Below are 25,999 nucleotides of genomic sequence, written 5' to 3' on the forward strand. Positions count from 1 at the left end.
GGTCGTAAGACACAACAAATGTCCCTTAGGCTCTTTCAAAACCCCTGACGCTCGTTTCGACCACGTCCATATAGATTTGGTAGGACCCTTACCCGACTCGAACGGATACTCATATCTCCTAACATGCGTGGACCGTTTTACTCGATGGCCAGAAGCAGTACCGATTAAGGACATTACTGCTGAAACCGTGGCCCGCGCTTTCGTCGAACGATGGGTAGCAAGTTTCGGCTGCCCTTCCACAATCACTACAGACCGCGGACGCCAGTTTGAATCTGGACTTTTCCGTTGTCTAACCTCACTTTTAGGAATCACGCGCTTCCGAACGACCGCCTACTACCCACAAGCAAACGGGTTGGTAGAACGTTTTCATCGACAACTAAAAGCCTCATTATCAGCTTCAAACGTTTCACAGTGGACAGACGCTCTTCCACTCGTCTTGCTAGGTATCCGCAATGCAGTGAAAGCTGACATTGGATACACGGCATCTCAACTCGTTTACGGAACGACACTCCGACTCCCAGGAGAATTCGTGGATCCTTCAGCTTCTTCATTGATTATGGATCTAAACTCTTACACGAGTAGGCTTTCAAACGCTATGCGTTCAGTTAAACCTGCTCACACTCGACCTCAATCAACTGATGTTTTCGTTCAACCCGAATTACGACATAGTACACACGTCTTCGTTCGTCGAGACTCACATCGACGACCCCTCGAATCAGCATACGAAGGACCCTTCAAAGTTCTTCAACGCGAACCTAAGTACTATGTAGTAGATAAGAACGGTACGAACGATAGCATCGGTATCGATCGACTCAAAGCAGCGTACTTAGAAGGAAACCCTAGCTACGTCGATTTTCTTTCGGTACAAGCAAACGACACAGCTACTACACTCGTAATACCCTACACGACAGCCGACACACAACTTGATACTTCGTCAACGTCGATAGATAAACCTAAAACAACGCGTTCTGGAAGACGGGTAAGATTTCCAGAACATCTTAACGAATATTGCACGTAGGACATAAGCTTTATCTTGAATTACCCTTGCATAGTTTATTCTAAAATTTTTTTTCAATATGCTCATTTTTTTTATTTATATAAAAAAAAACAAAAAAAAAACAAAGCATTTTTTTAAATTTTTTTGGGCGTATATATATATATTTTTATATACAAAAAAAAACCAAAAGAAAACCGTTTTTTTCCGATCGCTTTTACGCTTTTTGTAAGTGTATTAGTTTATTCATTTTTTTCCCGCTCATCTTGTGTCCCTACGCAAGTACGAGTGTATTTTTGACATGCACTCACACGTTCTATTTTTCCTCTTTTCCAGGACGGCTGGAAAAGAACGACGAAGTTTCTCAAGGAACCGGAATTTTTCATTGTACTATATTTCTTTATTGCTATGTTGTACATTTTGGTCCCATAGTTTAAGGAAAGACAACCAGACGCTGCTAAACGAAGCAAGCTATCAGAAGAGTGTTTACCAACGACAAACTCGTTGGGTTTAAACTTCTGGCTGGTCACGTCTTAGGGGCATCACTACCTCACTAGGGGGGGAGTGATCTGTAGCTGTAAATAATTCCCCAAAATCAATAGCTCATTAAGTGTTCGACATTGGATGCTGACCACATTGTTTAAGTGGACTTGTTTAACTGAAGGCTTTCGGTCATGCATCCGTACCAGATCACGTTTCAACACGGCGTGGGACACAGCTCCTACGTTTCATTAGCCAGCTTATAGAAAAGGTCCTCGATATATTGGTAACGAATCAAATATATCTTTCCTGCCTCTTCTCGTCTGACTTCTGATTTCTATCTGACTGGGAACGATCGAATATAGAAGGTGCTACTGGTAGCTAGTTGTAAAACTAGAACATCCGTTGCATCGTCATGACCAAGCCATTTGGCCGTTAAGAGGCTCTGTATTGTTTAGTAAATATAATCTATAAATTTTGATAGCAGTTCATTCGTTCAGATATAACGGGTTTTCTTAAAAATATTTTCCAAAGGGGCATCGCGTCCACGTAACATACCAGATCCGATCTCGACAAAAAGCGTATTAGGGTTTTGGTCGTGCTAAGTATTTATGTAATGCAGCTTTTTAAGTTTATAGTTGTTATAAAGTAGACTTTTGGAGCGCCTGGTTGGAACTATGACCTTTTGGAGAGCGCGTTTGTCGAGCCTGTTCCAGATGTCAGAAGGTACATAGCTTCACCCTCAGAGCATGATTCTGAAGTGAGAGATAAAAAAGAAAGAAACCGAGGAGCAGCAAGGCATTTGGATATGAACGATAACCAATGCTTAACATTTAGTAGTGAAACAGACAGAGGTATGATAAATTATCAGAATAAATTGATACTAGCTCATGTTGCTGGAGTGAAATGTGATCAGGGGCTACAGATGAGAGAGTGCAGTAACAAACAACAATGAGTTGTGATATTTATCAAGGTGGAGTGGGTTGGAATGAAGGGGGGGAAGTCAAGATTGGAATGAGGAAGACTGTTTATTAGAACCGAGAATGCATATAGAGAGTACAGTGTTTTTTTCATCATCCGCTGTCTGCCACACAGTTTTCATGTAAAAGTCCGAGTTGGCATGTTATAGGTTGTCCTAGTAGAATAGTTAATCCAGCATAAAAATTAGAAACATGAGTCTGAATGGTTAGTGTAGGAGAACAACCTCATTATCACAGATTGATTGACTTGCTCTCATCCATAAAGAGCCTGATGCATACAAAATTTTCAAATGGTTAGGGTACTTTTCGTGTTCAATATAACGACGGTTTAATCTACCAGCCCTAGTGAATAAAAAACTAGCCATCTGAATTTGAATATCAAACACTTCTGGCGTTAACCATGTTTCTCAGATAGCAACGACATCCGTTTTTCTTATATCCACCATTGTCTTGAGCTCCGCCACTTTATTTAGTAGACTGCAAGCACTTGTTTAGCACACCTTCGATTTTGTGGAGAATTTCCCTTATCACCCAGAGTGGTTATGGGATCGTTTCGCTCCAAACTTTTACAATTTCAAGACCCATAAGTAAGAGATCCTTTCAACGTTTTGGCGGCGCTAATTTATTTCCACTTCAACCGATCTGTTTTAATAGGGTCAATCAGGCTGGGATCCTAACCAACGTGTACACTGGATCCGATCAGTTTGCGTGAGTTTCGCAGTATACGTTTTATTTCTCCAGACGAAGCGAAGGTAACCTTTAAGAGGCGCCTTTCTGAGTACTTTCAGGATTCACATTTTGTCCTATTCTATAAATCTTACAGGTGCTAACTCCTGAAACTATTTCTGGGAGTAGCTTGCTTATTGAGGACTTAATCTAGCTGAGTGTGTGCTCGAATCTAGCCTTTGGCTCATTTTTGGAAGATCCTCTTAGCTTATGAAAAATGTTTGACTTGTCAGTGAGGTCCACCTTGACACTCTGTGGAATTTAAATTATTGAAATCATTTCCCTGAATTACAATTCGGAGTCAGACGCAGTGGTCTTACCTGCTTCCTTACTTTTCTTTTCCTGTGTGTGGTTGTAAGCTAATAATTTTCCTTATTTTGTCTTTTGATCACATCCTTTACACCACTCAGACTTTGATCCCACGTAATCTGTTTCTCGTTGATATGTGAATCCGGAACTGAAACTGTACATTCACATACCTTAGTGCTGCTTTCGATTTGTTTCTTCTCATCATGCTCTTTCTTTTTTTGTCACAATACTTACGTCGGTATGCTTGTTATTCGCCTCTCTAACGAGGTACACCATGATCTCATTCAAATCCAGAGCTGGGCACATGATAAAGCTCTCTGTTTCGTGGAAAACTGAATTATGCTCATCTACTGTTGCCTGTTTATCTGAGGGGAATTTTCCAGCTATGTTAAGCAGCCCAATCGCCGTAAGAATCAGCAGAGACTTTGTAGAACAGCATGCTTTGCACAGCCAATGTGATAGTGGCTTGCAGCACACATGATATTCAGCCGATGTGAGCTAAGTGTAAGCATTGTGACACCACATATTGCAGTTGTTACATTGCATTACATCATTGACAGATAAATAGTATACAGATCTGCCACAACGATGTTTAACTTGCTCTATAAGTTTGTTTTGTGATCTCGCAGAACTGGTCTTTGTAAAAAGCGTTTTTTAAAGCTTGATAAGTGGTAGACCCTGAACACAAATAAAAATCGAGGTTTGTATATTACCGTACCTAACAAAAATCCGACTTCAGTAGATGCAAAAACAACTTAACACTTTTGGATATGAACAGTACTGAAAGATATACTCAAGGAAGAAAAAACGCCAGTTCCCTTTCTTGTACCTGCGCTAAAAAGTAAAGATGACAAACTTCTCTAGAAAAAAGCGATACTCTTGGATGTTACTTCACCTGTAATAATTTCAATTAAGGCGAAAAACAGTAGTCTTAGTGTGTAATTAAACGGTCAATACTATAAAATATAATCAGAGGAAAAATACCACTGTCCCCTTTAAATAGCAAGTGTTATTTGCTCAATAATTGTAGTCAGATCAAAAATAAGTTATAGACATATGATGAATAGGGTAATCAGTGAAACCACATACGATCGTACAAAAACTGTCAGGGTTAATAATTCAATGAGTGACAAGATCAAATGTGGCTTGAGGAGGATGAATAGATTGGTCTGCCCAGAAATGAGAACAGCCCATGTGTGCAGTCGAGTATTTGTGAGCGATAATCAATGGGTCATGCCATGTTTGTTCACGAACAGAAATCCAAGGTAAAAGGTTATGTTTTTAAAACGACAATTTTGTGGGAAATAATAGTAATTGTGCAAATCGATGAGGAACACAAATAGTAATGAAGGTGATTACGAAAATGCTTCACTTTAAATATCCTTCACAACTTCACTAATCCTTCTTGACCTAGTATTTCGTCATGGATTAATCACTCTTCACTATAAAGGAGTGGATTTGTTTGTAGGATTGAAGTCGTCGATCTTAGAATTTCGCCTATAATCGATATTGTTACATCTATTTATGCCACTTGAATAACTGCCTTAATCTGGCCTCTTGGATTTGTACTGATTATCGTAATTGGTTTTTTATAAGTCGAATCAATCGGATAATCTAACTAAAGGGAACAATCCAGGTGAGTTTAATACTTTATCGGAGGATTTACCATCTTGGTACTTAACATGTATATATTTTCACTTAAACTAGCCGTATATATTTCATACGAACCACTCCTAAAGCGCGTTTGGCATGAAATATACTTAATAGCTATATACTACATTATACTACTATGGAAAAGTGTGTTGTTTACAGACGAAGCATATTAAATTCAAAAGTCGCTTAACATTTCTTAGTTTCGATTACCTTTATCACATGTTTACAAAGCTCTCTAGGCTAATCACAGTAACTTCTTATGAAAAGTCTGTATTGTAACTCGCCATATCCCTAACTGTAGTTCCACAAGCTGCCTTAACCAAAGCAATCTATCGGCCACGTTTATAACTTTTTAATTTTTATATTCCTCACCAGCCTGCTTGTTAATCTGACATGTATATGAGTTGCATCATATATCTGTGTCTTTTAAGTTTAACAGTCATTTGAATCTTCTTTAACATTTTCACTAAACCTATCATGGTCGTCATTGTTATACGTATTTGGGTTTATGAATTGGGCTATCATAGTTACCTAAAGAGGCAGTGAACATGTTTCAAATAATAAAGTTACCGAATTTAAGTACTGTAATGTTTCACTGATATAATGACTAAACTATCGCGTAGTTGTTAGTCAAATAATCATTCAAAATAAACTCCGGAGGCTACTATTAAAGTTAACAGTGAACAAATATTTCTGGATCTTAGATTGTAATATTGTCAAGCAGCTTGCATACGTTAATGTTACAAACTTATATATCAGAATCACATTAAACAATAATACCTATTTCCCACTGGCTAATCATCGGTCAACATCATAACTAGTTATTCATAATGGCTTCAGGATATCGTCATAAGGCATTGTCATGACTTAACAACCAAGTGGTATGATTGATAAAATTCATGAAACTATTAACAAATTCAGTCAACAATTTGACTTGTAATTACCACTAAATAGTGTTGTTTTCCGCAGTTATCTTCATCTATTACAGATGATTTCAGCATGGTTTTCTATCAGTTACCCATTCAGAAAATATCCTAAAACCTTGTCAGTCTGGTTAGAGGTCTAGCGACACAATCATGCATGCAAATCATCGGTATAAGCAAACCTCTTGCAAACTGAAAACATCAGTGCCGAATATACCCCAACACTGACTAAGGTCCAAGCCATTATCATAGACATAAGTTGGGAGTCGCACTCCCCTTGGTTACAACTCATGTTCCCCCTGATAGTCACAAGAGCATCACTCACCGTTTTTCGTCTTCTAAAGATTTGGTCCTAAAATTGTCACGTTATGAAGACCTGGTATGTATGATCTTACGTGGAAATCAAATCATTGTGTATTCTGACTCGTCGTATCGTAACAATCAACGGTATAATGTTTAGCGTTTCTAAAGAACACATTTAGGTTGGAGAGTGAACAATATATTATGAGTAAAAGAGGTAGGTTACACAAAAGTGACCACGTCTCTCTAATACGATTGGTTGACGTTTTCTAGCAATGTTGTTACCTACCGTATGCAGTTTCTAACCCCAAGCACAAACCTCCTCTTGTTCTCGGGCTTTGGGCTCTAAAAGAACCACAAGCAGAGTTATATCTATTTACATGTAATAAACATTTGGTTCCAAATAGATGTTCGGTCTCGCAGTACTTACTGGGAATGTAGAAGCAAATAGAAATATTGAAGGCATCTATGGAACGAATGTGCATCAAAATAGGACGCTATTTAAAAATTAATACTAATATCAACTCGTCAGGAGTTGGATTTTTCAATTAACTCTGTGAAATATGTGACACTAAGTCTGTTACGATCATCTTTTATAAGCTGGCTCGTAACGGTGTGCACAAATAGTATCCGCTGAGCGGGTACAATAATTAATAAAATAATAAAAGCATACTGAAAGAGGGTTCCCAGAATTAAATAGTCTTTTTAAGTCCAGTAAAAATTCGAGGTCCCATAGGTTAACCAATAGGTTAGTTTGATGTTTTCATGCACATTGTACTATGAAGTCCATATTTACCAGTGTGTATGACCAATCAGTTGTGATTATCCCTAATAAGCGATGAAAGTAAGGAAGTACTGCAGTTAGATTCACTACGGTGGTCTATTAGATTATAGCCTGTCACAGCACCAAGGAGAAAGATGTTTTGAGCGCATGAAGTGGCAATACTATGGACCAGGAAACTCGCAATCATGTACTGTGTCCTCTGATGTCAGTTTATGTAGATGTGAGAAAGAATATATAGTTACGTTAATTCAAAGGACTAACATTCAAACCTTGGAAGCCTTTGCGGGTTATATACACTACTGGCCATTCTTGAGCTAACAAACTACACAAATTATTGCGATTGTGATAACTGTCTTTAAGTTTGCTAATCCGTAATAAAAATAAGATGGTTGTGTTTCTTAGTAATAACGGGCAATAGTGATAAAAGTCACTATAATAATAAGCGAATCTAGCAAACTAACATGATGGTTTTTAATTGGCTGTATGACTGATGATGTGGAACATGCATTAGCTTTGCATCGGTTTCACACTTATGAAATTTTATATGTACTATCAACACGGCCAAAGAAAATGATTACCTAAGGGTTATTTTGGAGCAGAAATGAAGTGTGATTGTGAAGATGAAGGATAGGTTAGTACACCAAACGGTCTTAACAAACTGCACTAAGGTCCTTAACATTAACTGGTGGTCAACAGTTTAACATATGAACAGCGTAAGTGTTTCGTGGTCATATTTATGGTTCTAAACGGCAGAGTCATCATTAAAAACCTGTCACAGGTCAATCATTGTAATTTCATGAATTTTATATGGACTTTAGATGGCGTCGAGTCGATGATGGACTATGATCACCACTACAATTCGATTACGCGCCTAGAAACGACTTGGTCCTTTCGATAACTCGCAAACCAGAAGGCTTTAATTAGTCCAGATAAAGTGTATTTATTGGCGATCTCGTGGTATCGAAAGAATACCGAGACGTGCCAACGAGTACAGGCAAAATGGGCAGAGCGTAAGAAAGTTTGAACCAAACAAGGCGCGGTTCGATACAGGTAAACAAGTACAGTAAAACAATCGCTGGTACAATTGGTTACAATAATAATAATTGTTTCTATTATTCCAGTCGTGTTCTTATCGAGACAGGCCGGTCACTACAAGACATCTGACAATAGTTAAACGTGAGTGTAGCTGTGAGAAACGTGTTCTCAGCTGAATTTTCTGATTATACAGTGAATCAACTTTTCATACTACTGCCTATGCCTTGAATACTAACTAAATACGAAACATAAGTTGAACAGGAGCCTCTAATCAGTCCATTCTAAATTGAGGTTATGAAATTAATATAATTCATACAATATCATCATTAGGCTGCATTAATATTATTTACCTAAAAACATAAAAATCGATGCAGAGAAGCACCAAATATATATGCTCCACACAATGAAAATAAGGCCAGCAGTAATTATCATTGATTTGTGTGAAGACTGGAATACTACCCGGGTGCCCAAACCGAAACAGGCAGTTTTCTTAGGAGGACACTCTACGAGCCTTTGACCCAGAGGTCTAATCCACAAGGCAGTCGAGCAACGTTGGAAGATGCCGTCTCATGGTAGTCGGTGACCAACAATAGGTTCACACATCATTTTTCCCTCAGGATCCTGGAGCCCATGTGCACCATTGGTTTAGAATGAGGGTTTTCCAACTCCTCTAGTTGGACCCTCTGTGTCCACCAACCCGGTTAGAGCTCTGAACATTCACTTTTTGTCCACTCAATTTCGTAAACAACACCTCTGTCGCGAGAAAGTGATGCTTGAGACTTCCTTGGGAGTGACTATAAATTCATGTGAAAACATCTCGACAGAAAGAACGGTCTCTTCACACCCTTGTTGGTGTAAGGGGATCCTAGGGTGTGCATAAGTATTTGAAATACTGACTAGTTAATGTTCTGAAACAGTTTGGATTCATCCCAATACAATGCAGTTTGGACCAGTCTAGTGTAGTCCCGGATTCGCCTCACTGTAGTACAATTTTCGGATATTCTATTGCTAGTGTCATTTCCATTGCCATCCAAATGTTGATGATTTGAATTTAGAGTATTAACATAAATCCAGTTCTTGTGTTATTCCAATAATACTGTCATTTCAATCTACTTGTGTTCACTCAGTTTTACTGTTACTAAGGTATATATTTATTAGTTTGATTACTCAATTGTATAGTCATAAACATTCGTATATCAGTTCTTTACTCGTTCATTTATCCTCTGTCCATTTATTTATATTGCACGATTAGTATAAATAAATGGTCACCAATCTTCAAAGCTTGCAGATAAGTTAGGCTAGGGGTTATAATAATAAAGGACAGTCTCTGCAAAGATCAGCTCAATTAACCAGGACTGTACATCACGGGCTACAAAAAGACAAGAGATGACTTGATATTGGCGTACAACATGGAAAGTTCTTCGAGTTGTTCCGGTAAACGTAATCTAAGCTGAATCTGAATGTTGAACCCCATAAGTTGAACACATTATTACGAGGACAGTAATGAATGGCTGCAGCGTTGTGGTAAATTAAATCACAAAATAAGTGGTTCTGTAAGTCTCTGACATTGATGCTGACCTCATTAGTTTTACTCGACAGACCCTTACTGCAGGTGTTTGATCAAGCATCCACACCAGATCATTGGGTGTGTCGTTACCAAGCCATGAATATTCGTGACTTCGTTAGCAACGAATCATATGTAATTTTTAATTCGTTATACATTTAGACGACTGGCCACGTTAATGAAACGTAGATAATAAAAATCGAGTACGAGACTGTTTTTAGATGAGCGAATTCGAAGTTTTCTTTTATCCTGAAGTTCAATAGATGCAGTGCTGGAAGTTGCTACCTGTTAGGAACCCTGAGCAAGTGTTGCGCCGTGATTTTGCAGACATGCTATCTATAAAGTACCGGTAATTAAGAAGGATAGGTATTCATATACACAAGCGTGTATAAAAATGTAATGTTACGGGCTGGTGATGGACAAGAAAAAAGCAAAACAAAATTGTCACGGGGCAATCGAGCATATAAGAAAAATCATTCCGTTCAAAATTTAATATGAATCTGAGTAGGTGTTATGAGGCGTCTGTGAAAGTCACTAAATTCCTTACCAACTGTCATCTATTCTTAAACATTGTCTCTACATGTTTATTTATTTGGCTACTTAAATAATTCACCTATAAATCCATCTCGAAGCTCAACTATTTTAGGAATTATTTGCATTTCGGTCTTAAAATCTTCACATTACAACCAGCTTTTCAACTACCTTGTAACCGAAAAACGAATATATTTATCAACTCCACCCTTCTGGAATAACATAAACTTATTAAATATAAGGAATAAAGGCTTCTAGACAATTACCAATTTAACGAGGAATAACATGAAGAAGCGAGAGTATAGAGTTTATTTAGTTTATGTCAGTCCATCACAAAAGTATATGACATTGGAACAACGAGCTTCACTCAAATTTAACGTCACGTGTTTATGTTTACGCGCTGCTACTATTTGCTCACTAAAGTCTCGATATAAATTACTAAGAATACTTTTGACATCCGTAATCTAAAGAGACTTGAATTTCGCAAAGTAATTTATCCTTGTGTTTTGTTTTTTTCTAATCACAGTAATCGTGTATTTATTGTAACTGTACTCTAAGTTCTGGCCACAGAATACAGAATGTTTTTCCTGTGTAGTTAGTAGCTTAGACGCCCTATAAAACGCGTTTCTCATTGGTACATTTGTTTTTTTACTTTTGTATACAAACTGGACAGTCGACTGTGCTTGTACATTTGTTTTGTAATGGAAGTAAAGGCGAAAATAGGAGGCAGCTATCGCTTCGTATATTTCACTAGAATGCCTAGAGTAAATCTCAGTACCTGATTATTTTGGGTGATTTTAAAGACAGTCTAGCCAGAAGTCCGACAGTCACTCAATATTTATAATCAAACTGATTTTCCACTGATTTCAGTAGCATGGGACTTTTTATCCATATTGTGCCTTTGTGCTGTAGAGTAGGGACTTAATATAAGAAAACTGCAATTTAACAGCATGATTGACCGGGAAGTAAGAACAAAGTTGGGCATGGTACTTACCTCTTTCAGACTTCAGTACTTAGTCACATGCACCTTTTTATTATTTATTTATTTAAACACATAAATATTGGTACAAGGAAGCACCAAATACATATGCGCCATACAAATCCCATTCGATTCGCTTGAGGGCTGTGATACTGCCCAGGTGCCCAAACTGAAACAGGTGGTTTTCTTAGGGGCCCACACCCGGAGCCTTTGACCAAAAGATCTGATCCACAAGGCAGTGGAGCATCGTGAGGAGATGCATTCCCATGGTAGCCGGTGATCAATATTGATTCGTGCGCCATTTGTTCCCTAAGGATACTGGAGCCAGCCCATGTGCACCATTGGTTTGGAATGAGGGTTTTCCAACTCTCCTAGGTGGATCCTCTACATCCACCAACCCGGTTAAAGCGTCGGACATTCGCTTTTCGTCCTCTCAATTTCGTAAACAACACCCCCGCCACGAGAAGGCAGTGAGCAGGACTTCCCTGGCAGAGGCTATATATTCGCTGGCCATGTGAGAGCATTTCGAGAGGGAGAGCAGACCCTCCCCACTCTCGGCCGTACCAGGGCATTTGGGGGCATGCACCTCTTTACTAATAGATGTGTAAACATTCCCGTTAACAAATAATTGACGACCAAAACGGGCGCACTACAGTCCAGTACATCAGACGATATGCAGTTCTAAAGGCTGGAGCACATTCATTCTCAGTCTGCCAGTTAGTTATGGGAACAAATGTTTGAGGTAAGACCATAACTTATGGGCGAGGCCAAAGTGACCTTGGGCACTTTTATCTACTATCTAGGACTAAATAATGGTTATAAAGCAGTTAGAATCATGATTTACAGTTTATGGTTAGGGTTAGGAACTAGGTCTAGGGTTTTCATCGCGATCTGACATCAGCTAACATGCCAAAACGCTATTTGGCGAAGTGGATTGATGGATTCCTTGCCAAAGTCCATGACCTGTTATCCTAAATCTTGTTGGCTCTTCCGTAAATTATAGTTTCACCTCAACCACACAATGAACCACAAAAAAGTAACACAGCATGGGTCGGAGAAAACTTCCAGCAAAACAAGGACAACCACAACCCTTAAGTTCACAAAAACGTTAATCATTTGGATGTATTTTTTCCTGGCCAGTACAATGCTCCGATGACAGGCATTTATTTAAACATAACTATTGTACCATTATAACCCGCTCATAGGTATAGGTTAAATTCACTTTTTCTGTTGGTCACAGCGCTGTAGTGTTTTAGAAGAGCTGACACCGCTAAGACCACTTTTAGCCCTTCCAATGAAAGCAGTTTGAGTCCACTAAAACCATGGGATAAGAGAAATGAGAGTAAACTAGCTGAAATGTAAACAGCAGATTACATCAATAACTACTCTGGCTCATGTGTGCAGATCAGTTGTTAACACATTACTCGTGTACCAATGACAAACGACAAAATTACATACAATGGATACTCGTTCATATTAACACGTCAACCTGGAAATGTCTCGGTAAAATGGCAAATAAGCTTTTGTGGTTTTTCGGAAGTATCCACCCTTCGTTGTGGACATCACCGTTACCAATAGTGGCTATGGAAACGATTAAATGTTTTCTAGTGCCTCGACCGCTCCCTACCGATACGATACTCGACAACGACAGTGACTCATCTTGGGTTGCGTTGGTTTATGCGGTCAAAATCTGTCAAATACTGTGCTCTATACACATCAAAACAATCAGTCAGCTACGGTTTATGGCCGGTATGGAACAAAAATAAAACGAAATATCCTTTTTTCGAAATATCGCTTTCTTACTTATCTTATGTTTCTGGTGTAAGGTCCTGAAATGCAATCACTTATTTCACATAGCTTGATGTTATCAGATGCAATGTAAAATAAAAGCTAGTCGCGAACACTTATCTGAAAAAGGGCTTTATTGGCTGTTTCTGGCTCAAATGTATTTCCTATTAAACATTGTTCCTGTTCAATTATTATTTATGCGGCACGTTTTTAGTGCCCTAATGTACCGGAATTTATATGCTTTCAATAATTTTACGTATATTGCAGTCATGTATAAAAGTTTACCTAGGTATGAGTTTCCAGAAAGTTGGGGGATTTGAAATTTTTGGCTGGTCGGTTGCCGGAAACGAAACCTGCGTTGCTGTACGTAAGAATCGCCAAGTATTCGGTTTCGATATTGGATTTTCACCTAGACCACTCGTTTTTGCCGATCATATATTTATTAGGTAAGTGAATAGTGAAGTTAACAGTTTCTAGTCATGGACATGCTGATCATATTGGAGCTATCGCTCAGCATATGAAAAAGAGGGCCTTGAATAATCTAAGAAGAGCGACATATTTCATGCCAAAGCATCTGGTCCCACATGTGAAGGCTATTTGCGATGCTTTCACTGCTATGTCTGAAAAAGCTGACTCAGACTTTGTCGGTACCTTTGTTCCTGTTGAACCGGGAAATAAATATGAGGTTTGTTGTGCTTACATCATATACATGTGATTCTTCACATTTTCAGTTATCGGATGATTGGCATGTAGTTGTTTTTTCAACTGATCACTCGATTACTAGTGTGGGTTATTTACTTTATTCTCGAGATCCTAGTGGCAAGGAAGTTCCGGAAATAGCTTATTTAGGTATGTTGAAATATTACTGAACGACTGTTTCGATATGAATGTCACTTTGTTGGCAAACTAGTTATTGTTCAATTATATCCACAATACTGCTGATAACAGTGTGGGTGGCTTTTTTATGTGAAGCTTAAACTGAATATTAAACATTCATTTTGGCAAACCACACTACACATCAGAATAGGCGGTGATCCAGTTACCTCAGCTAGATTCTCAGACTTTTGCTCGACCGTTTTTCTTTTTAAACCCTACGGTTAACATTACCGACTGATTATTTCCACTACCCGTGATAAATGCGCTGTAAATAATCATATTGGGATAGCTGTTACCCGTTTTCAACAGTAGTATTTCAACTTCGGTAAACAACAGTGTATATATATGTAATTATACACTTGTGCGTTCTGTCTTATATTTCTCATCTCTCTGGTTTGCTGATTTTTTCCAGTACTGTATTTAATTCTCAATAAACGTGTTAATATGTTTTTTTGAAGTAAAGGGATTTAAGTTTTCTGTTCACACGTCGCTTTTAAGTTATTTCAGTCATTCGGAATTTTTATGTTTAAAGGTATATATATATATATATATATATATACTTCGGGATTATCCAAAGTCTATTTCGTTAAACATTGGTCCATTATCATATCTGTTATAAAAGACCCTGGGAGTAGTAGACTGAGACTAATATATTGTAACAACTACTTTATTTCGACCACCGGTTCTGATTGAATTAGCGAGAAAATACATTGTGGCGAACTCCGCTTTGTCGGTCATCATTCATAGACATATTGAACCTGGCTCAAATGTGCCCTAGACCATGTTGCCACACTTCATACCAATACACCAAGAGTTCAACAGGATAAAAAGCAAAGGAGATTTAATAACAATAATCACTTATTTTGCGTACAAATGTCATCTTTGTTTTTATAAGAAACTGCATATCACACCCGTAGATGAGAATCCTAAGTTTTTATGGAACGCTTAAAAAGCTTTTTTTAAAATCAACGTTCGATCTGTAGTTGGTTGGAGTGTAAGTAATATCTACTAACAGACAGCAACGCATACCACTATTGTTCCGATGTCTTACTTCTCCATCAATACGAACAGTGCTCGAGATTTTATAGGAATCTGCTCCTGGAATTTTATTTAATTCTAAAAATGCGTGAACAAGATCACAAGATGTTGTTGCGTTGTCAGATTCATAAGGGATAAATCGCACTTTTTCTAGGTAAAATTAAATATATGACCACACAATTTACGGCATTCGTACGTCGTAATTGTTGAAGCTTATTGTCTAACCTGATTCGGCGTTCTGAAATGAAGTCCTCTAACATGCCACTTGGGAAGAGTTTTCAAAAGGTCCTAAATTATATTTCGTAAGCTGGCATCTTTAATACTGGTTGTATGTAGAAAAGATGTTTTAGTTAAATAAGAATAGTCGATAACAAGGACGAGAAACTTCAGGAAATAAATAAGAACCTTGCTGACATAATTGAGTGCTGATGGAGGTTTGTGTGAGATTAACGATTAGTGGTTGCTCATATCTCTAAACGGTATTTATTCTGGAGGGGACTAAAGAGAAACAATATTAAAACCAATGTCCTTACCGACCGGGTTATCACTGTTGAGCACAAGAGACGATTGTTTGATACCGGTCAACTTTTAGTGAGTTATTATTTTTGTAGTAAAATATAGTATCTAAATTCATTGATGTTAAGTAACAGTAAGTTTTAAACTGATGGGATTTTAATCATTTATCGAATAATAAATGAAAGTTGCGTCTGCACCATTGTACAGTCCACTTTCCAAAGAAATCATTACCGAAATATTTTGAAATCTTAAGGTATTTTGAACAATCGAAATAGTGACAGTAATAAAACATACATCTAATTTACGTAATCAACCCACCAAATATTTTTTTTACCTATTTGTTGTTTGCCAAGTACTTCTTTAACAATTAATCTTAACCCCGATATTAGATGTCTATTTATCGTGTATTATTAGGTAAATGTTACCTTGTTTTGTTTACTGTCATAGGTGATTCTAGATTTACTATTATTCGCGAAGCGAATTCACTCTGCCCAGATCTTTTATCATCTCGCCTATTGATAATGGAGGCAACATTTTTAGATAATCCAGATCGTAAGATTGAAAGCGCTAGAAGTCATGGTCATACGCATTTGGATGAAATTCGTCAGAATGCTTCTTTGCTAAAGGTAGTTCTTTTTTGAAATAAGTGGTTAGCTTTTATTCCGAACTATTCAGTTGTTAGTCTGATCCTTGTTTTTTTACAAATATTCTTATGTCAGAGTTGTAGTAAATTCAATTGCTACTGTGGACTTTTGAGGAGTTTATGTGGACCTTTTTAGGGAATAACATTTTTGTTGTAACATTTAACTGCAAATAAGCAGTTTTCATAGCTGCATAAACATTATAAACACTTCAGACTTAAATCATATTAATACTATCAGTACTGGTGATATCGTGTTCTCCGAGGTAGGTAGTAGTGATGACCTCGAGTGCCGTTAGAAGTGTGAGAGCGGTTGTCTATTTACTGTCGCTCATGCAGTTGGATGATGGTTTCTGTTGAGGTGGTTGAGAAGGAAGCTTGTAGGAATGGTTTGTACGACTTGGGATTGTAATCACAGTGCCTGAGAGACTAATGCTTGAGGCCAGTCACATACAGCCGTTTTGTGGGTGGCTTTAGGTTTGTTAGCTCCGTACTTCTAAAAACTTACAGCTAATAGCTGAAATCCATGAGGTCAAGTGTGGTGTGCTACTTTTAGTGTCGACTTATTCTAACCTCTTCCTTCAGTTATGGGGGAGGTAGCGTTGCCATAGATGCCAGTTGTATGGAATTGATAACTTACTGCCATCACACTCCAGCAGAGTCAGGAGTACAATTTCACTGTCCGACCATGAGTTTGGCGATTTTAGTCTTACCACTATCTTACCAACCTGCATTTCACGGCAAAACCCAGAGGAGCCATTGTTCCAGTCAATATACACCTTGGTCGGGTCATCACGAAATGGAAACCCGGCCACCACATCAAGGTAGAGAAGAAGTCCTCATAGTCTTTGTGAATGTATTATTATTATTTTATTTGAACACAAACATTGGCACAGGGAGGCACCAAATATATATGCTCCACACAATGAAAATAAGGCCAGCAGTAATTATCATTGATTTGTGTGAAGACTGGAATACTACCCGGGTGCTCAAACCGAAGCAGGCAGTTTTCTTAGGAGGACACTCTACGAGCCTTTGACCCAGAGGTCTAATCCACAAGGCAGTCGAGTAACGTTGGGAGATTCAGTCACATGGTAGTCGGTGACCAACAATAGGTTCACACATCATTTTTCCCTCAGGATCCTGGAGCCCATGTGCACCATTGGTTTAGAATGAGGGTTTTCCAACTCCCCTAGGTGGACCCTCCATATCCAGCCAACCTGTTAAAACGCCGGATTATTGATGTAATAAAACAATTAGGTTGGAAAACAGTGAAGCTATATGGTCATCCGTGACCCCGCGAGCGGGAATCAAACCCAAGATCTACAGTTACATGCGTGAACGCTTAACCTCTAGATCACTGAGTCGGAATCCAAAAATATAATTTGTACTGATTGATTCAATAATGTCATACATAGCGATGTGTTTTTAAATGTGATAGAGGAATTTCTATTTCACTAACCCATGGTTGACCGCTTATTTAGTCACATCAGTTTAGTGGTTAATCCATGCGGTTTTTAACAAGTAGGTTGCAGGTACAAGATCCTCTCTACTCATGCTTCGATTTATTAAGCCGAGTAATATTAACATCTCTAACGCACACCAGCAATGTAGGCCAAATTTCAGTTCCATTAGTATTTTGATGTTGGATGGTTAGAAGTTGGTCTCTAGAACTATCCATGAATTCGTTTTAGTTGAGGCTCATTGATAAAGCGTACTAACATACTCTTCGAGAGAAGTGGTACTCCATATTAGGTTCAAACCCATGTCGTCCAATTACGTAGTGTAGAACGCTATCACTGAGCTATTCCGATCTCGATTGACTTCTAGGACTAAGATATTTACATGAATTAATTACTGAGTAGTAACTAATTTCATTCATATTATTATTCTTATTATCGACTTGCTAATTAGTTGTATTTTTTAAAAAAATGTCCACTTTTACCCGCTTTTTTATATTTTCAGTCTGTTGATTATATCTACCTGATACACTTCTCAGATCGATACACTCATAATGATATCATCCGTCTTTGTCACAAAGATATGCCTGATTGGTTAGTCAGTCGTATTATACCATCTGTAACTGCTAAACATTGTCTTGAAAGTAGATGATACTTGCACTGACTTTTTTCTTTTCTATAGATCTTTGTAAAGTTTCTTCAGTTTGTATAGTTTACCGATAAAATAAAGAGTTTTCATTGTTTTTAAATTTTCTTTAATTCTGATTATTGGGCTCAACGTATAAATAGATTCATCATTATAAAGGAATAAAAATTATGATTAATAAATTGTTGTAAGTAGTATTTTCGTCATAATTATTAGTTCAGAAGGGGTTTTGTGGATATTTCAATATTTTCATAGTTGAAATCATGAGTCATTTGAAGCTAGACTACCATGGAAAACCTGGAAGCACTGGACGACCGTTTCGCCCTATTGTGGGACTCCTCAGCAGTGCGCATCCACGATCCCGCACTCGCGAGATTTGAACCGAGGACCTGCCAGTCTCGCGCCAGAGCACTGAACTGATAGACCACTGAGCCGGTCGGCATCCAACGGTGTTAATTTCTAACTTCAACCAATTCACGATGTTTGAGCAACCGTTCACCCATTGTCTTCAGTGAGTTAATATCTCTACAACAGACTGGTAGGTCCTGGGTCCGAATCTTGTGAGTGCGGGATCGTGGATGTGCACTGCTGAGGAGTCCCATAATAGGACGAAACGGCCTTCCAGTGCTTCCAGGTTTTCGATGGTGGTCTAGCTTCAATTGACTCATGATTTCAACTATGAAAATAGTTATTAGTATTGAAAACTAAATAGAATTGGCTAATTGTTTAAGGTTTATATAAGATTATGTTATATCCCGAAGAGAATTATGAATGGTAACTTTGAGAACTATTTATGGACCAATATGATACGTATATTTCCTATTGTGTAATTGTTAAGTAACTAAACTATTCATATTCGTGTCCCTCTTATTATAAGTTTTATTTTGACCCACAGACTATTATATTATACGGTTTACCATTCTTGAGTTATGCCCAGTCTATTGATTACTGTTCCACCTATTCACAGTCACATTTGGCCAATTCTTGTACAAATGTTATTTTTTATTGTATGGTACAGTGTGGTCAGTTTGTTTGGTATATAAACCCAGTATGTTTGAGAATAATGATTCATATTGCAGAGGCTGTTATTGGTGTTCTGGACTTAACTGGCTGGGCTAGGTAGAAAGCAGGAGTGATAAGTACTCATGACTGCTCATACGGCTTTTGTGTATCATTGCTCTGATCTATAATTCATTATTCTTTGATAGGCGGGAATCATCACGTCATATTAAACAGGGCACGCACGCACTCATACGATATAACAGATTGTATGTTCAACTGTTTACAATGAAATAAAATATTTTAACTGTTAACTTAGTTGGTGAATTATATTTCGTTAGTCGGAAATGTTTGCTTTAAAACTTCCTACTGTTTAATGGTCATCAACTTTTGATAAGTAGGTTTTTATAAGAATGGGGATTTGTGGAGATTGTAGTAGTTTTAATGGTTGGATTTATGAGTCGATCTAAGTTAGACCACTATTGGAAACCTGGGTTCGAGTCCCGCGTTCAGCTTATATTGACTCCTTAATTCAACTATTAAGATAGGTTTTTGTTTAGTTAATCAATACAGTTATCTTACTCTGATATTTTACGAATGCTTAAGTGAATATCAGGTAATAATATTAATTGTTCAATTTCCAAAGTTGTGGAATTAATGAAACTTACTCCATTTAGTTATGTTAGTAGTTATGAATTCTTTATGTTCTAGTGAAATGTTGTAATTCTAGTAGTTTACAATCATGTTGTAAATGAGATTGTTATCATTGATGTTTTTGGCGCTATATCTTGAATCAATTAAAGTTGAACATATGAACTATTTGATCTTAAATCAATGGTCTAAGTGTAACAAGGGAGTTGAAGATTCTAAGTTCGAATATAGATCAGTCTATCTAATTTATTCTAGAAAAAGTTTTCAACCAAACTGTGACCATCAATCTTATTTGTGTGTTTTGATAATACTGAGTTGGAAATATGATAATTTAGTTTGTCGAACCTCATTATCTCATCATCTACTCTAGGGTTATAAAATATTACCACCTAGCGTGGAACATTTAATTGACAGTAGTTGACTACAAGTCACATTTACTGGTTTACTAAACTGATATATTTCCATATGTGAAATCAAAACTGAAAACAAATGGGGGATTAGCTGCTCATCAAATGTGGTTAAGTTAAAATTGCTGATAGGTATGTAGATTTCTCAATATTCACTCACAAAATGACGTGAAATATATTACTTAACTATTGTGTAGCATATATGATTTAAAATCTAGCGTTCACATTTTCTTCGGAATCTATGGTGCATTCATGTATTATAATGACAAACCTAAAATGTCTCAAATACAGCAAAAATTAGATAGTCGGGGCTTGGTGTAGCAAATGTACTTAAACACGTGAATGAAATGTAGATATCGACATTACGTCGTCTCACATCGTAACATCTATAGAAAAAACCAACTAAAATAACAGAGCAACCAGATTCACATAGGTGCGTTTAAGCGTAATAGCCGAACACTTAGACTAGTTCGCATACAATCCATCAGGGATTCTGAAGTATGGGTAAACTACATAACCGTTCTCTCTTTTGCTTTACTACTATGAACCATACAGTTTGTTGTTAAAACACATCAGTAGGTTGTACATATTTAACCAGAAAATACCTTCGGATCCTTGCTGGGGCACTAGGTTATTTTTCTGGCATCAGTCGTATGCACCGTCGATTACGTAGGGGATATAAACCAAAAGCATTTGTATTTAATAGTATGTAGATGTTAATATCCACAAAATGTCTAGTTATACCCTTTAGTTTTCTTTATTGACTAGTCAGTTACAACCGAACCATCTTCTAGAATCAACAGTTAAATTGCTTGGTACATAAAGAGGAATTTATTGTAATTATTTGGTTGAACAGACTGCCGTTTAAAAGAATAAGACAGTGTAGAAAAATCATTGGAATGATAAATTTGAAATTGATATGTTGCAATGTTCTGTTCTTCAAGTCTTCTTTACTAGAAAGCAAAGTCAATATATTACTTTTTTTCCCGATAAAATTAGAGAAAAAATTAGTATTTTTCTTAGGGATAAACTGGGGGGGGGGTAGGTTTGGGTAGAATAACTTCGTCTTACCGTTTCTTTCTGATTTTATTATTTGAGCGGATCGTGAAGATAGGTCGACGAAGAAGTCCTTGTTAGTTATACAGGTTATTTAATTGAAGAATGACCTTTAATGTAGAGTATGTGGATGATTTCGTTTTGTCTTACAATCACAAACCTAAAGTACTTGTAATCAGTTAACAATTGGCTCATGTGGATGTCGTATGCACTTTTCACTGCGAAAATTATACTTAAATTTATTCTTCTAGGTAAGTTGCTAAAGATAGTAGAAATGTTCGTGTATCTGGTCAGATTAATTAGCACTGGTACGGGCTATTTTATTTATTTAATTCATATAAATGTTTTACAATTGAGTTTCACAACTGCGTCACACAAGAATATTTGTGTGTGGGTTACGATATTGCTTGGGCTTCCGAATCGAAGGAGGTGACTTTCTTAATGAGCCACTTCCCTAGCCTTTGATGTGCAGGTCTAATCCTCTGGGTAATCGAGCAACGTTAGGTATCATCCCATGGTGGCCAGTGACCAGAAATAAGTTCATTCATCATCCATCCTCTTAGGATCCTGGGACCAATATTTACTTTTGGTTTGAAATCAAGGTTTCTTAACTTCCCTAGGTGGTTTTTTGTGTATCCATCAACCCGGCTTAGGCATCGTAGGTTCTCTTTTTATCCTGCCAATTCCATCAGGAGTAAACTCATTACTAGAAGGTATTGAACACCATTTTCTTGTCAGGAGCTATAAACGCGTAGACTAATGGGAAGATTTATATATATATATATATATATATATACTCTTTATACCCTCTGTTATATTAAGAGATATGGAGGTGGGAGACTGATATTATCGATAAAATCAGGCTTTGTATTGCGTAATTCATAGGAGCTAATATCAGTTTGAGACACCCTTTGTAAACTAATGCTGGAGTTAGTTGTAAGTGGTGAATAGACGCCCAATTTGTGTCCTGATACCTCGAAAGGAATAGTTACCAGCATTACATTATCGTTTATTAATTCATCATAAATAGTTTAATTTAGTCCCAAATGTAGAGCAACTTTGCCGGACAAGCCTTAGGATGAGAGTTAGTAACTATCTTCGTCTATTTTTCCAACACATTATTCTTAAACAATGTGGTTACTTTTGAATTGAGAAAAACTGGTCAGGTTACTGTGACCCTAACTACTTGATTTCACCATATGACTCAACCTTGTTTATCTCTTCAGAATATCAACAGTAGATTTTGGATAATTCATATCTTGATGTTTTAATACAATAATCACCTATAATGTTACAAGTAAATTTAATTGCGCTGTTTATAAGGGTAGCAAACTAAAATTATTGTGTTATTTCATCCAGTTTCATAATTTCAGTCAGTCATAATCAGCGTATAGCATTGTCCAGATAGATGTACGTTGAACTGAGTGGCTATAGGACGTACGCACGACGAGATGAAATTAACAAAATGAATATCAAAGGAGCGGTAATAATCGTGGTATCGATTGTAATGAGGATAACTGAGGACTGAAAATGTGGGATGAAAAGTTATGTATGGAGGAATACTGGGACTGAAATTCGAAGGCGAGATAAAAGAGGAATCGGTTTGCGCCATCGTGACTGGTTCTGAGGCATGTTGCTGAACGTCTGTAACCGCTGATCGCTACTTTAGTGTGGACCGAAACTAGGTTTTCTGCATCTATCAATATGGCTTGGACCAACAGTCAGTGAATTTAGAGACTAATATTACATTTCGGTTTGGCTGCCGTCTAACTTTCTTCCGACTCACACTACCCGTTGAGAGAGGTTGTGATGATTTAAAACCCCAACCAATTAGCCATCTTTGCCATGTTACTCACTTACTTATGCCTGTTACCCCTCGTGGAAGAACATAGGCCACTCACTAGCATTCTCCATCGAATTATGTCTTGGGCAATCCTCTCCAGTTGTTTCCAAGTGCTATTCATCCTTTTCATGTCTGGTTTGTTCTCTCCGAGAATAGGCTGTTGCTGATGGTATCAGGCGAATGGATATTGAGTATCTTTTGTAGACAATTGTTTGGAAATACTTGTACTCTCTTGATGTTGGTTGTTGTAGTTTTCCAAGTTTCAGCTCCGTACAGTAGAACTGTCTTGACGTTCGTATTGAGGATTCTGACCTTGATATTGGTATACAGACAGTTGTTTTGAGTTCCATATGTTCTTCAACTGTAGGAATGTTACTCTTGATTTGTCAATCCTTGCCTTCACATGTGCATCAGATCCTCATTGTTCGTCAATAATGCTGACCAGGTATGTGAAGGTTCCCATCTCTTCTAGAGTTTATCCATAAAGTGTTATTGGATTGGTATTTTACGTGTTGCATTTGATGATCTCAGTTTTTCCCTTTTGTACTTTGAGGCCTACTAATTCACAGGTTGCTGCGACACTATATCCTGACCTGCATTATTTGATGTGTGGGTTAGAACATCTAGGTCATCTGAGAAGTCCAAATCGTCTAGTTGCATCCAACCTGTCCATTGTATTCCATACTTCCTCTCAAATTTCGAGGTCTTCATAATCCAGTCGACCACTAGGAGAAAGAAAAAACGGGGTGGGGGAAGACAGTAAACGGCCTTATCTAACTCCGGTCGTCACTTGGAATGAGACTGTCAGTTTTCCACCATGGACGACTTTGCAGTGTAGTCCATCGTATGAATTCCGTATGATGTTGATGACCTTCTAAAGTATACCGATTTACCATGTACCCTTCACCTAACTTCAAGTTTACTTACTTGATTGTTTCACGATACGCTAGTAAAGTGTTAAAGACACCTATGCATATCATTTGCGTTCATAAGCTACGTTTCACAGCTATAAAGTATTGCAGAGCAGACTGTTGATCATTACACTTATCATTATATTTTTCGACGGACATCTGATCTACACCACAAGTGATGCAAGTTATCTACGGCCAAACAAGATTTTTGAATCCATTACGATTATATTAATTCAGAATAAAGGAAGTGTTCCCTTCATGTTGTTAAAGTTAATAAAACAATGGCAAAAAGATTAACATCAAATTACATACGGATTTCTGTTTCTGTTTTTCTTCTTTGTATTTCGTTTTTCGACTGATTATTTGAAGTCATTGTAGGTTTAATTGATGTTCTTTTCTGTAGATCTTCAGCGTACTAATAATAATAGGGGTAAGAATATTGGATCAAATGAAATTAGCCTATTTAGTGTGGGTAACAGACAGTATGATGTCATTTTATGCTATGAATGATTAGTAAGCAAAGATGGATAGTGGCTAGCAGTAGAATCCAGGATGCGCTTTTCGTCCTATTTGGGACTCGTCAGCTGGATGTACCTGCATCTCGTAGTTAATGTTCACTCTGGGACTCGAACCCAGTACCTTTCGCTTTAGACGCCATCGCGTTATCCACTCGGCCACTGAGTCTTGATAGCCACTTGCTTGTTCAATGGTTGGTTAAAACAAAGTAAAAAAAATCCCATAGACTTCAAATACGTCTGTGTGAACTCTTTATAAAACAAAATTGGGAAATTCATCCGATTTTCAGTTGTGAATCATTTCATGTACACATCATGAGATCTAGTTTCATACTGTATAGATTGATTCTAACTAGATATTAAATCTTACATTCTTTTTTATAACAGCTTATTTATTTCTCGATTTGTCATTTTGTATAGGTTGTTCATTGGTAGTTATTCACTGAATCGTAACTAATGTCATATTAGTTTGGTCTTTAATGCTGATAGAATCCCTTCGATCAGGTCGAAGTTTGGTCGCTAGTCTTAGTGATTCAGCTGCATTTACACTATGATTTAAGGTAGTCGATAGCAAATCCTGTTTTGACTTAGAGTTCGTGGTATGTAACACTCGTCATTAGGGAGTACCTGTAATTTGACTGAACTCAAGCTTCCTGTGAGGTTCAAATTTGTATCATCTAGCTTTAAAGTCTGAGACGTCATCACTAAGCTATTTGGGTTGCGACTTTCTTTCTGTAGGGTTTGCAAAATAGTTTTTATTTTAAGCAAGGATGGATGATGGCTTATAGTGTAATCCAGGGACTCAAACTTCGGATGTATCCGCATCCCAGAGTTGATGTTTACTCCGGGGCTCGAAAACAGTACCGTTTACTTCAAACACGATCGCGTTACCAACTTAGCTACTGGTCCTGATAGCTGCTAGTTTGTGCAATGGAATGAAGTGTAAATTCATTTTGTATTGTTTGTTTGAATCTTATCATTGATGTTCAGGACTGCAATTGATCAGTCTCTTATTGGCATTTGTGCATACTGTATGGATTGCCTCAAATTTCTCAACATGAAATAATATGTTATTTAAAGTCACTAGTAAATTCGAGGTATGCAACTAGTGATATACTATCTGATTGTCCAAACGGGAGTAGGTAAGGGCATGGTTCGAACTCGAGACTTGATGGCTCAAAGTCAAAAGTTCTTATCAATGAACCACTGCTCCATCGTTTCAGCTCAGTGTTCTGTCAAGTAAATATGCGTATGACAATCTTAGTAATCCCCATAATAAATCTGATTTTCTAACAATTATAATTCTTCATACCTTTTCATTGAAAAAAAATTAACAATGATATTAACAAATTATTTGTTGAAATCATGAGTCAATTGAAACTAGACCACCAAGGA

At 37.4% G+C, this 25,999-nt stretch overlaps 2 protein-coding genes and 1 non-coding gene across 3 annotated transcripts in view; 1 reads left to right on the forward strand and 2 right to left on the reverse strand.

The window, feature by feature from the left end:
* Positions 1-10,661: 10,661 nt before the first annotated feature.
* Smp_153350 (putative ribonuclease z, chloroplast) lies at positions 10,662-18,228 on the forward strand (the record flags this gene model as incomplete). The annotated part of the gene is made up of 7 exons (XM_018797612.1): positions 10,662-10,767; positions 13,350-13,492; positions 13,524-13,731; positions 13,778-13,791; positions 13,831-13,895; positions 15,924-16,102; positions 18,082-18,228. The coding sequence occupies exons 3-7, from the start codon at positions 13,564-13,566 to the stop codon at positions 18,226-18,228; spliced, it is 573 nt and encodes a 190-aa protein (XP_018652636.1). The 5' UTR covers positions 10,662-10,767; positions 13,350-13,492; positions 13,524-13,563.
* A 6,165-nt stretch (positions 18,229-24,393) lies between these two features.
* Positions 24,394-25,999, reverse strand: part of Smp_153360 (DNAj-related) — a gene marked incomplete at both ends in the record, with an annotated part of 17,872 nt that continues 16,266 nt past the window's right edge. Inside the window, one exon of the mRNA XM_018797613.1 lies at positions 24,394-24,504. Coding sequence (XP_018652637.1) covers positions 24,394-24,504 — 111 coding nt within the window. The remainder of the gene's footprint in view (positions 24,505-25,999) is intronic.
* On the reverse strand, positions 24,704-24,770 carry Smp_tRNA_02414_Sup_CTA.1.1. The gene has a single exon. It is a non-coding gene (tRNA).

This window comes from Schistosoma mansoni, chromosome 5 (assembly GCF_000237925.1).
Source record: "Schistosoma mansoni strain Puerto Rico chromosome 5, complete genome".
Lineage (NCBI taxonomy): Eukaryota > Metazoa > Platyhelminthes > Trematoda > Strigeidida > Schistosomatidae > Schistosoma > Schistosoma mansoni.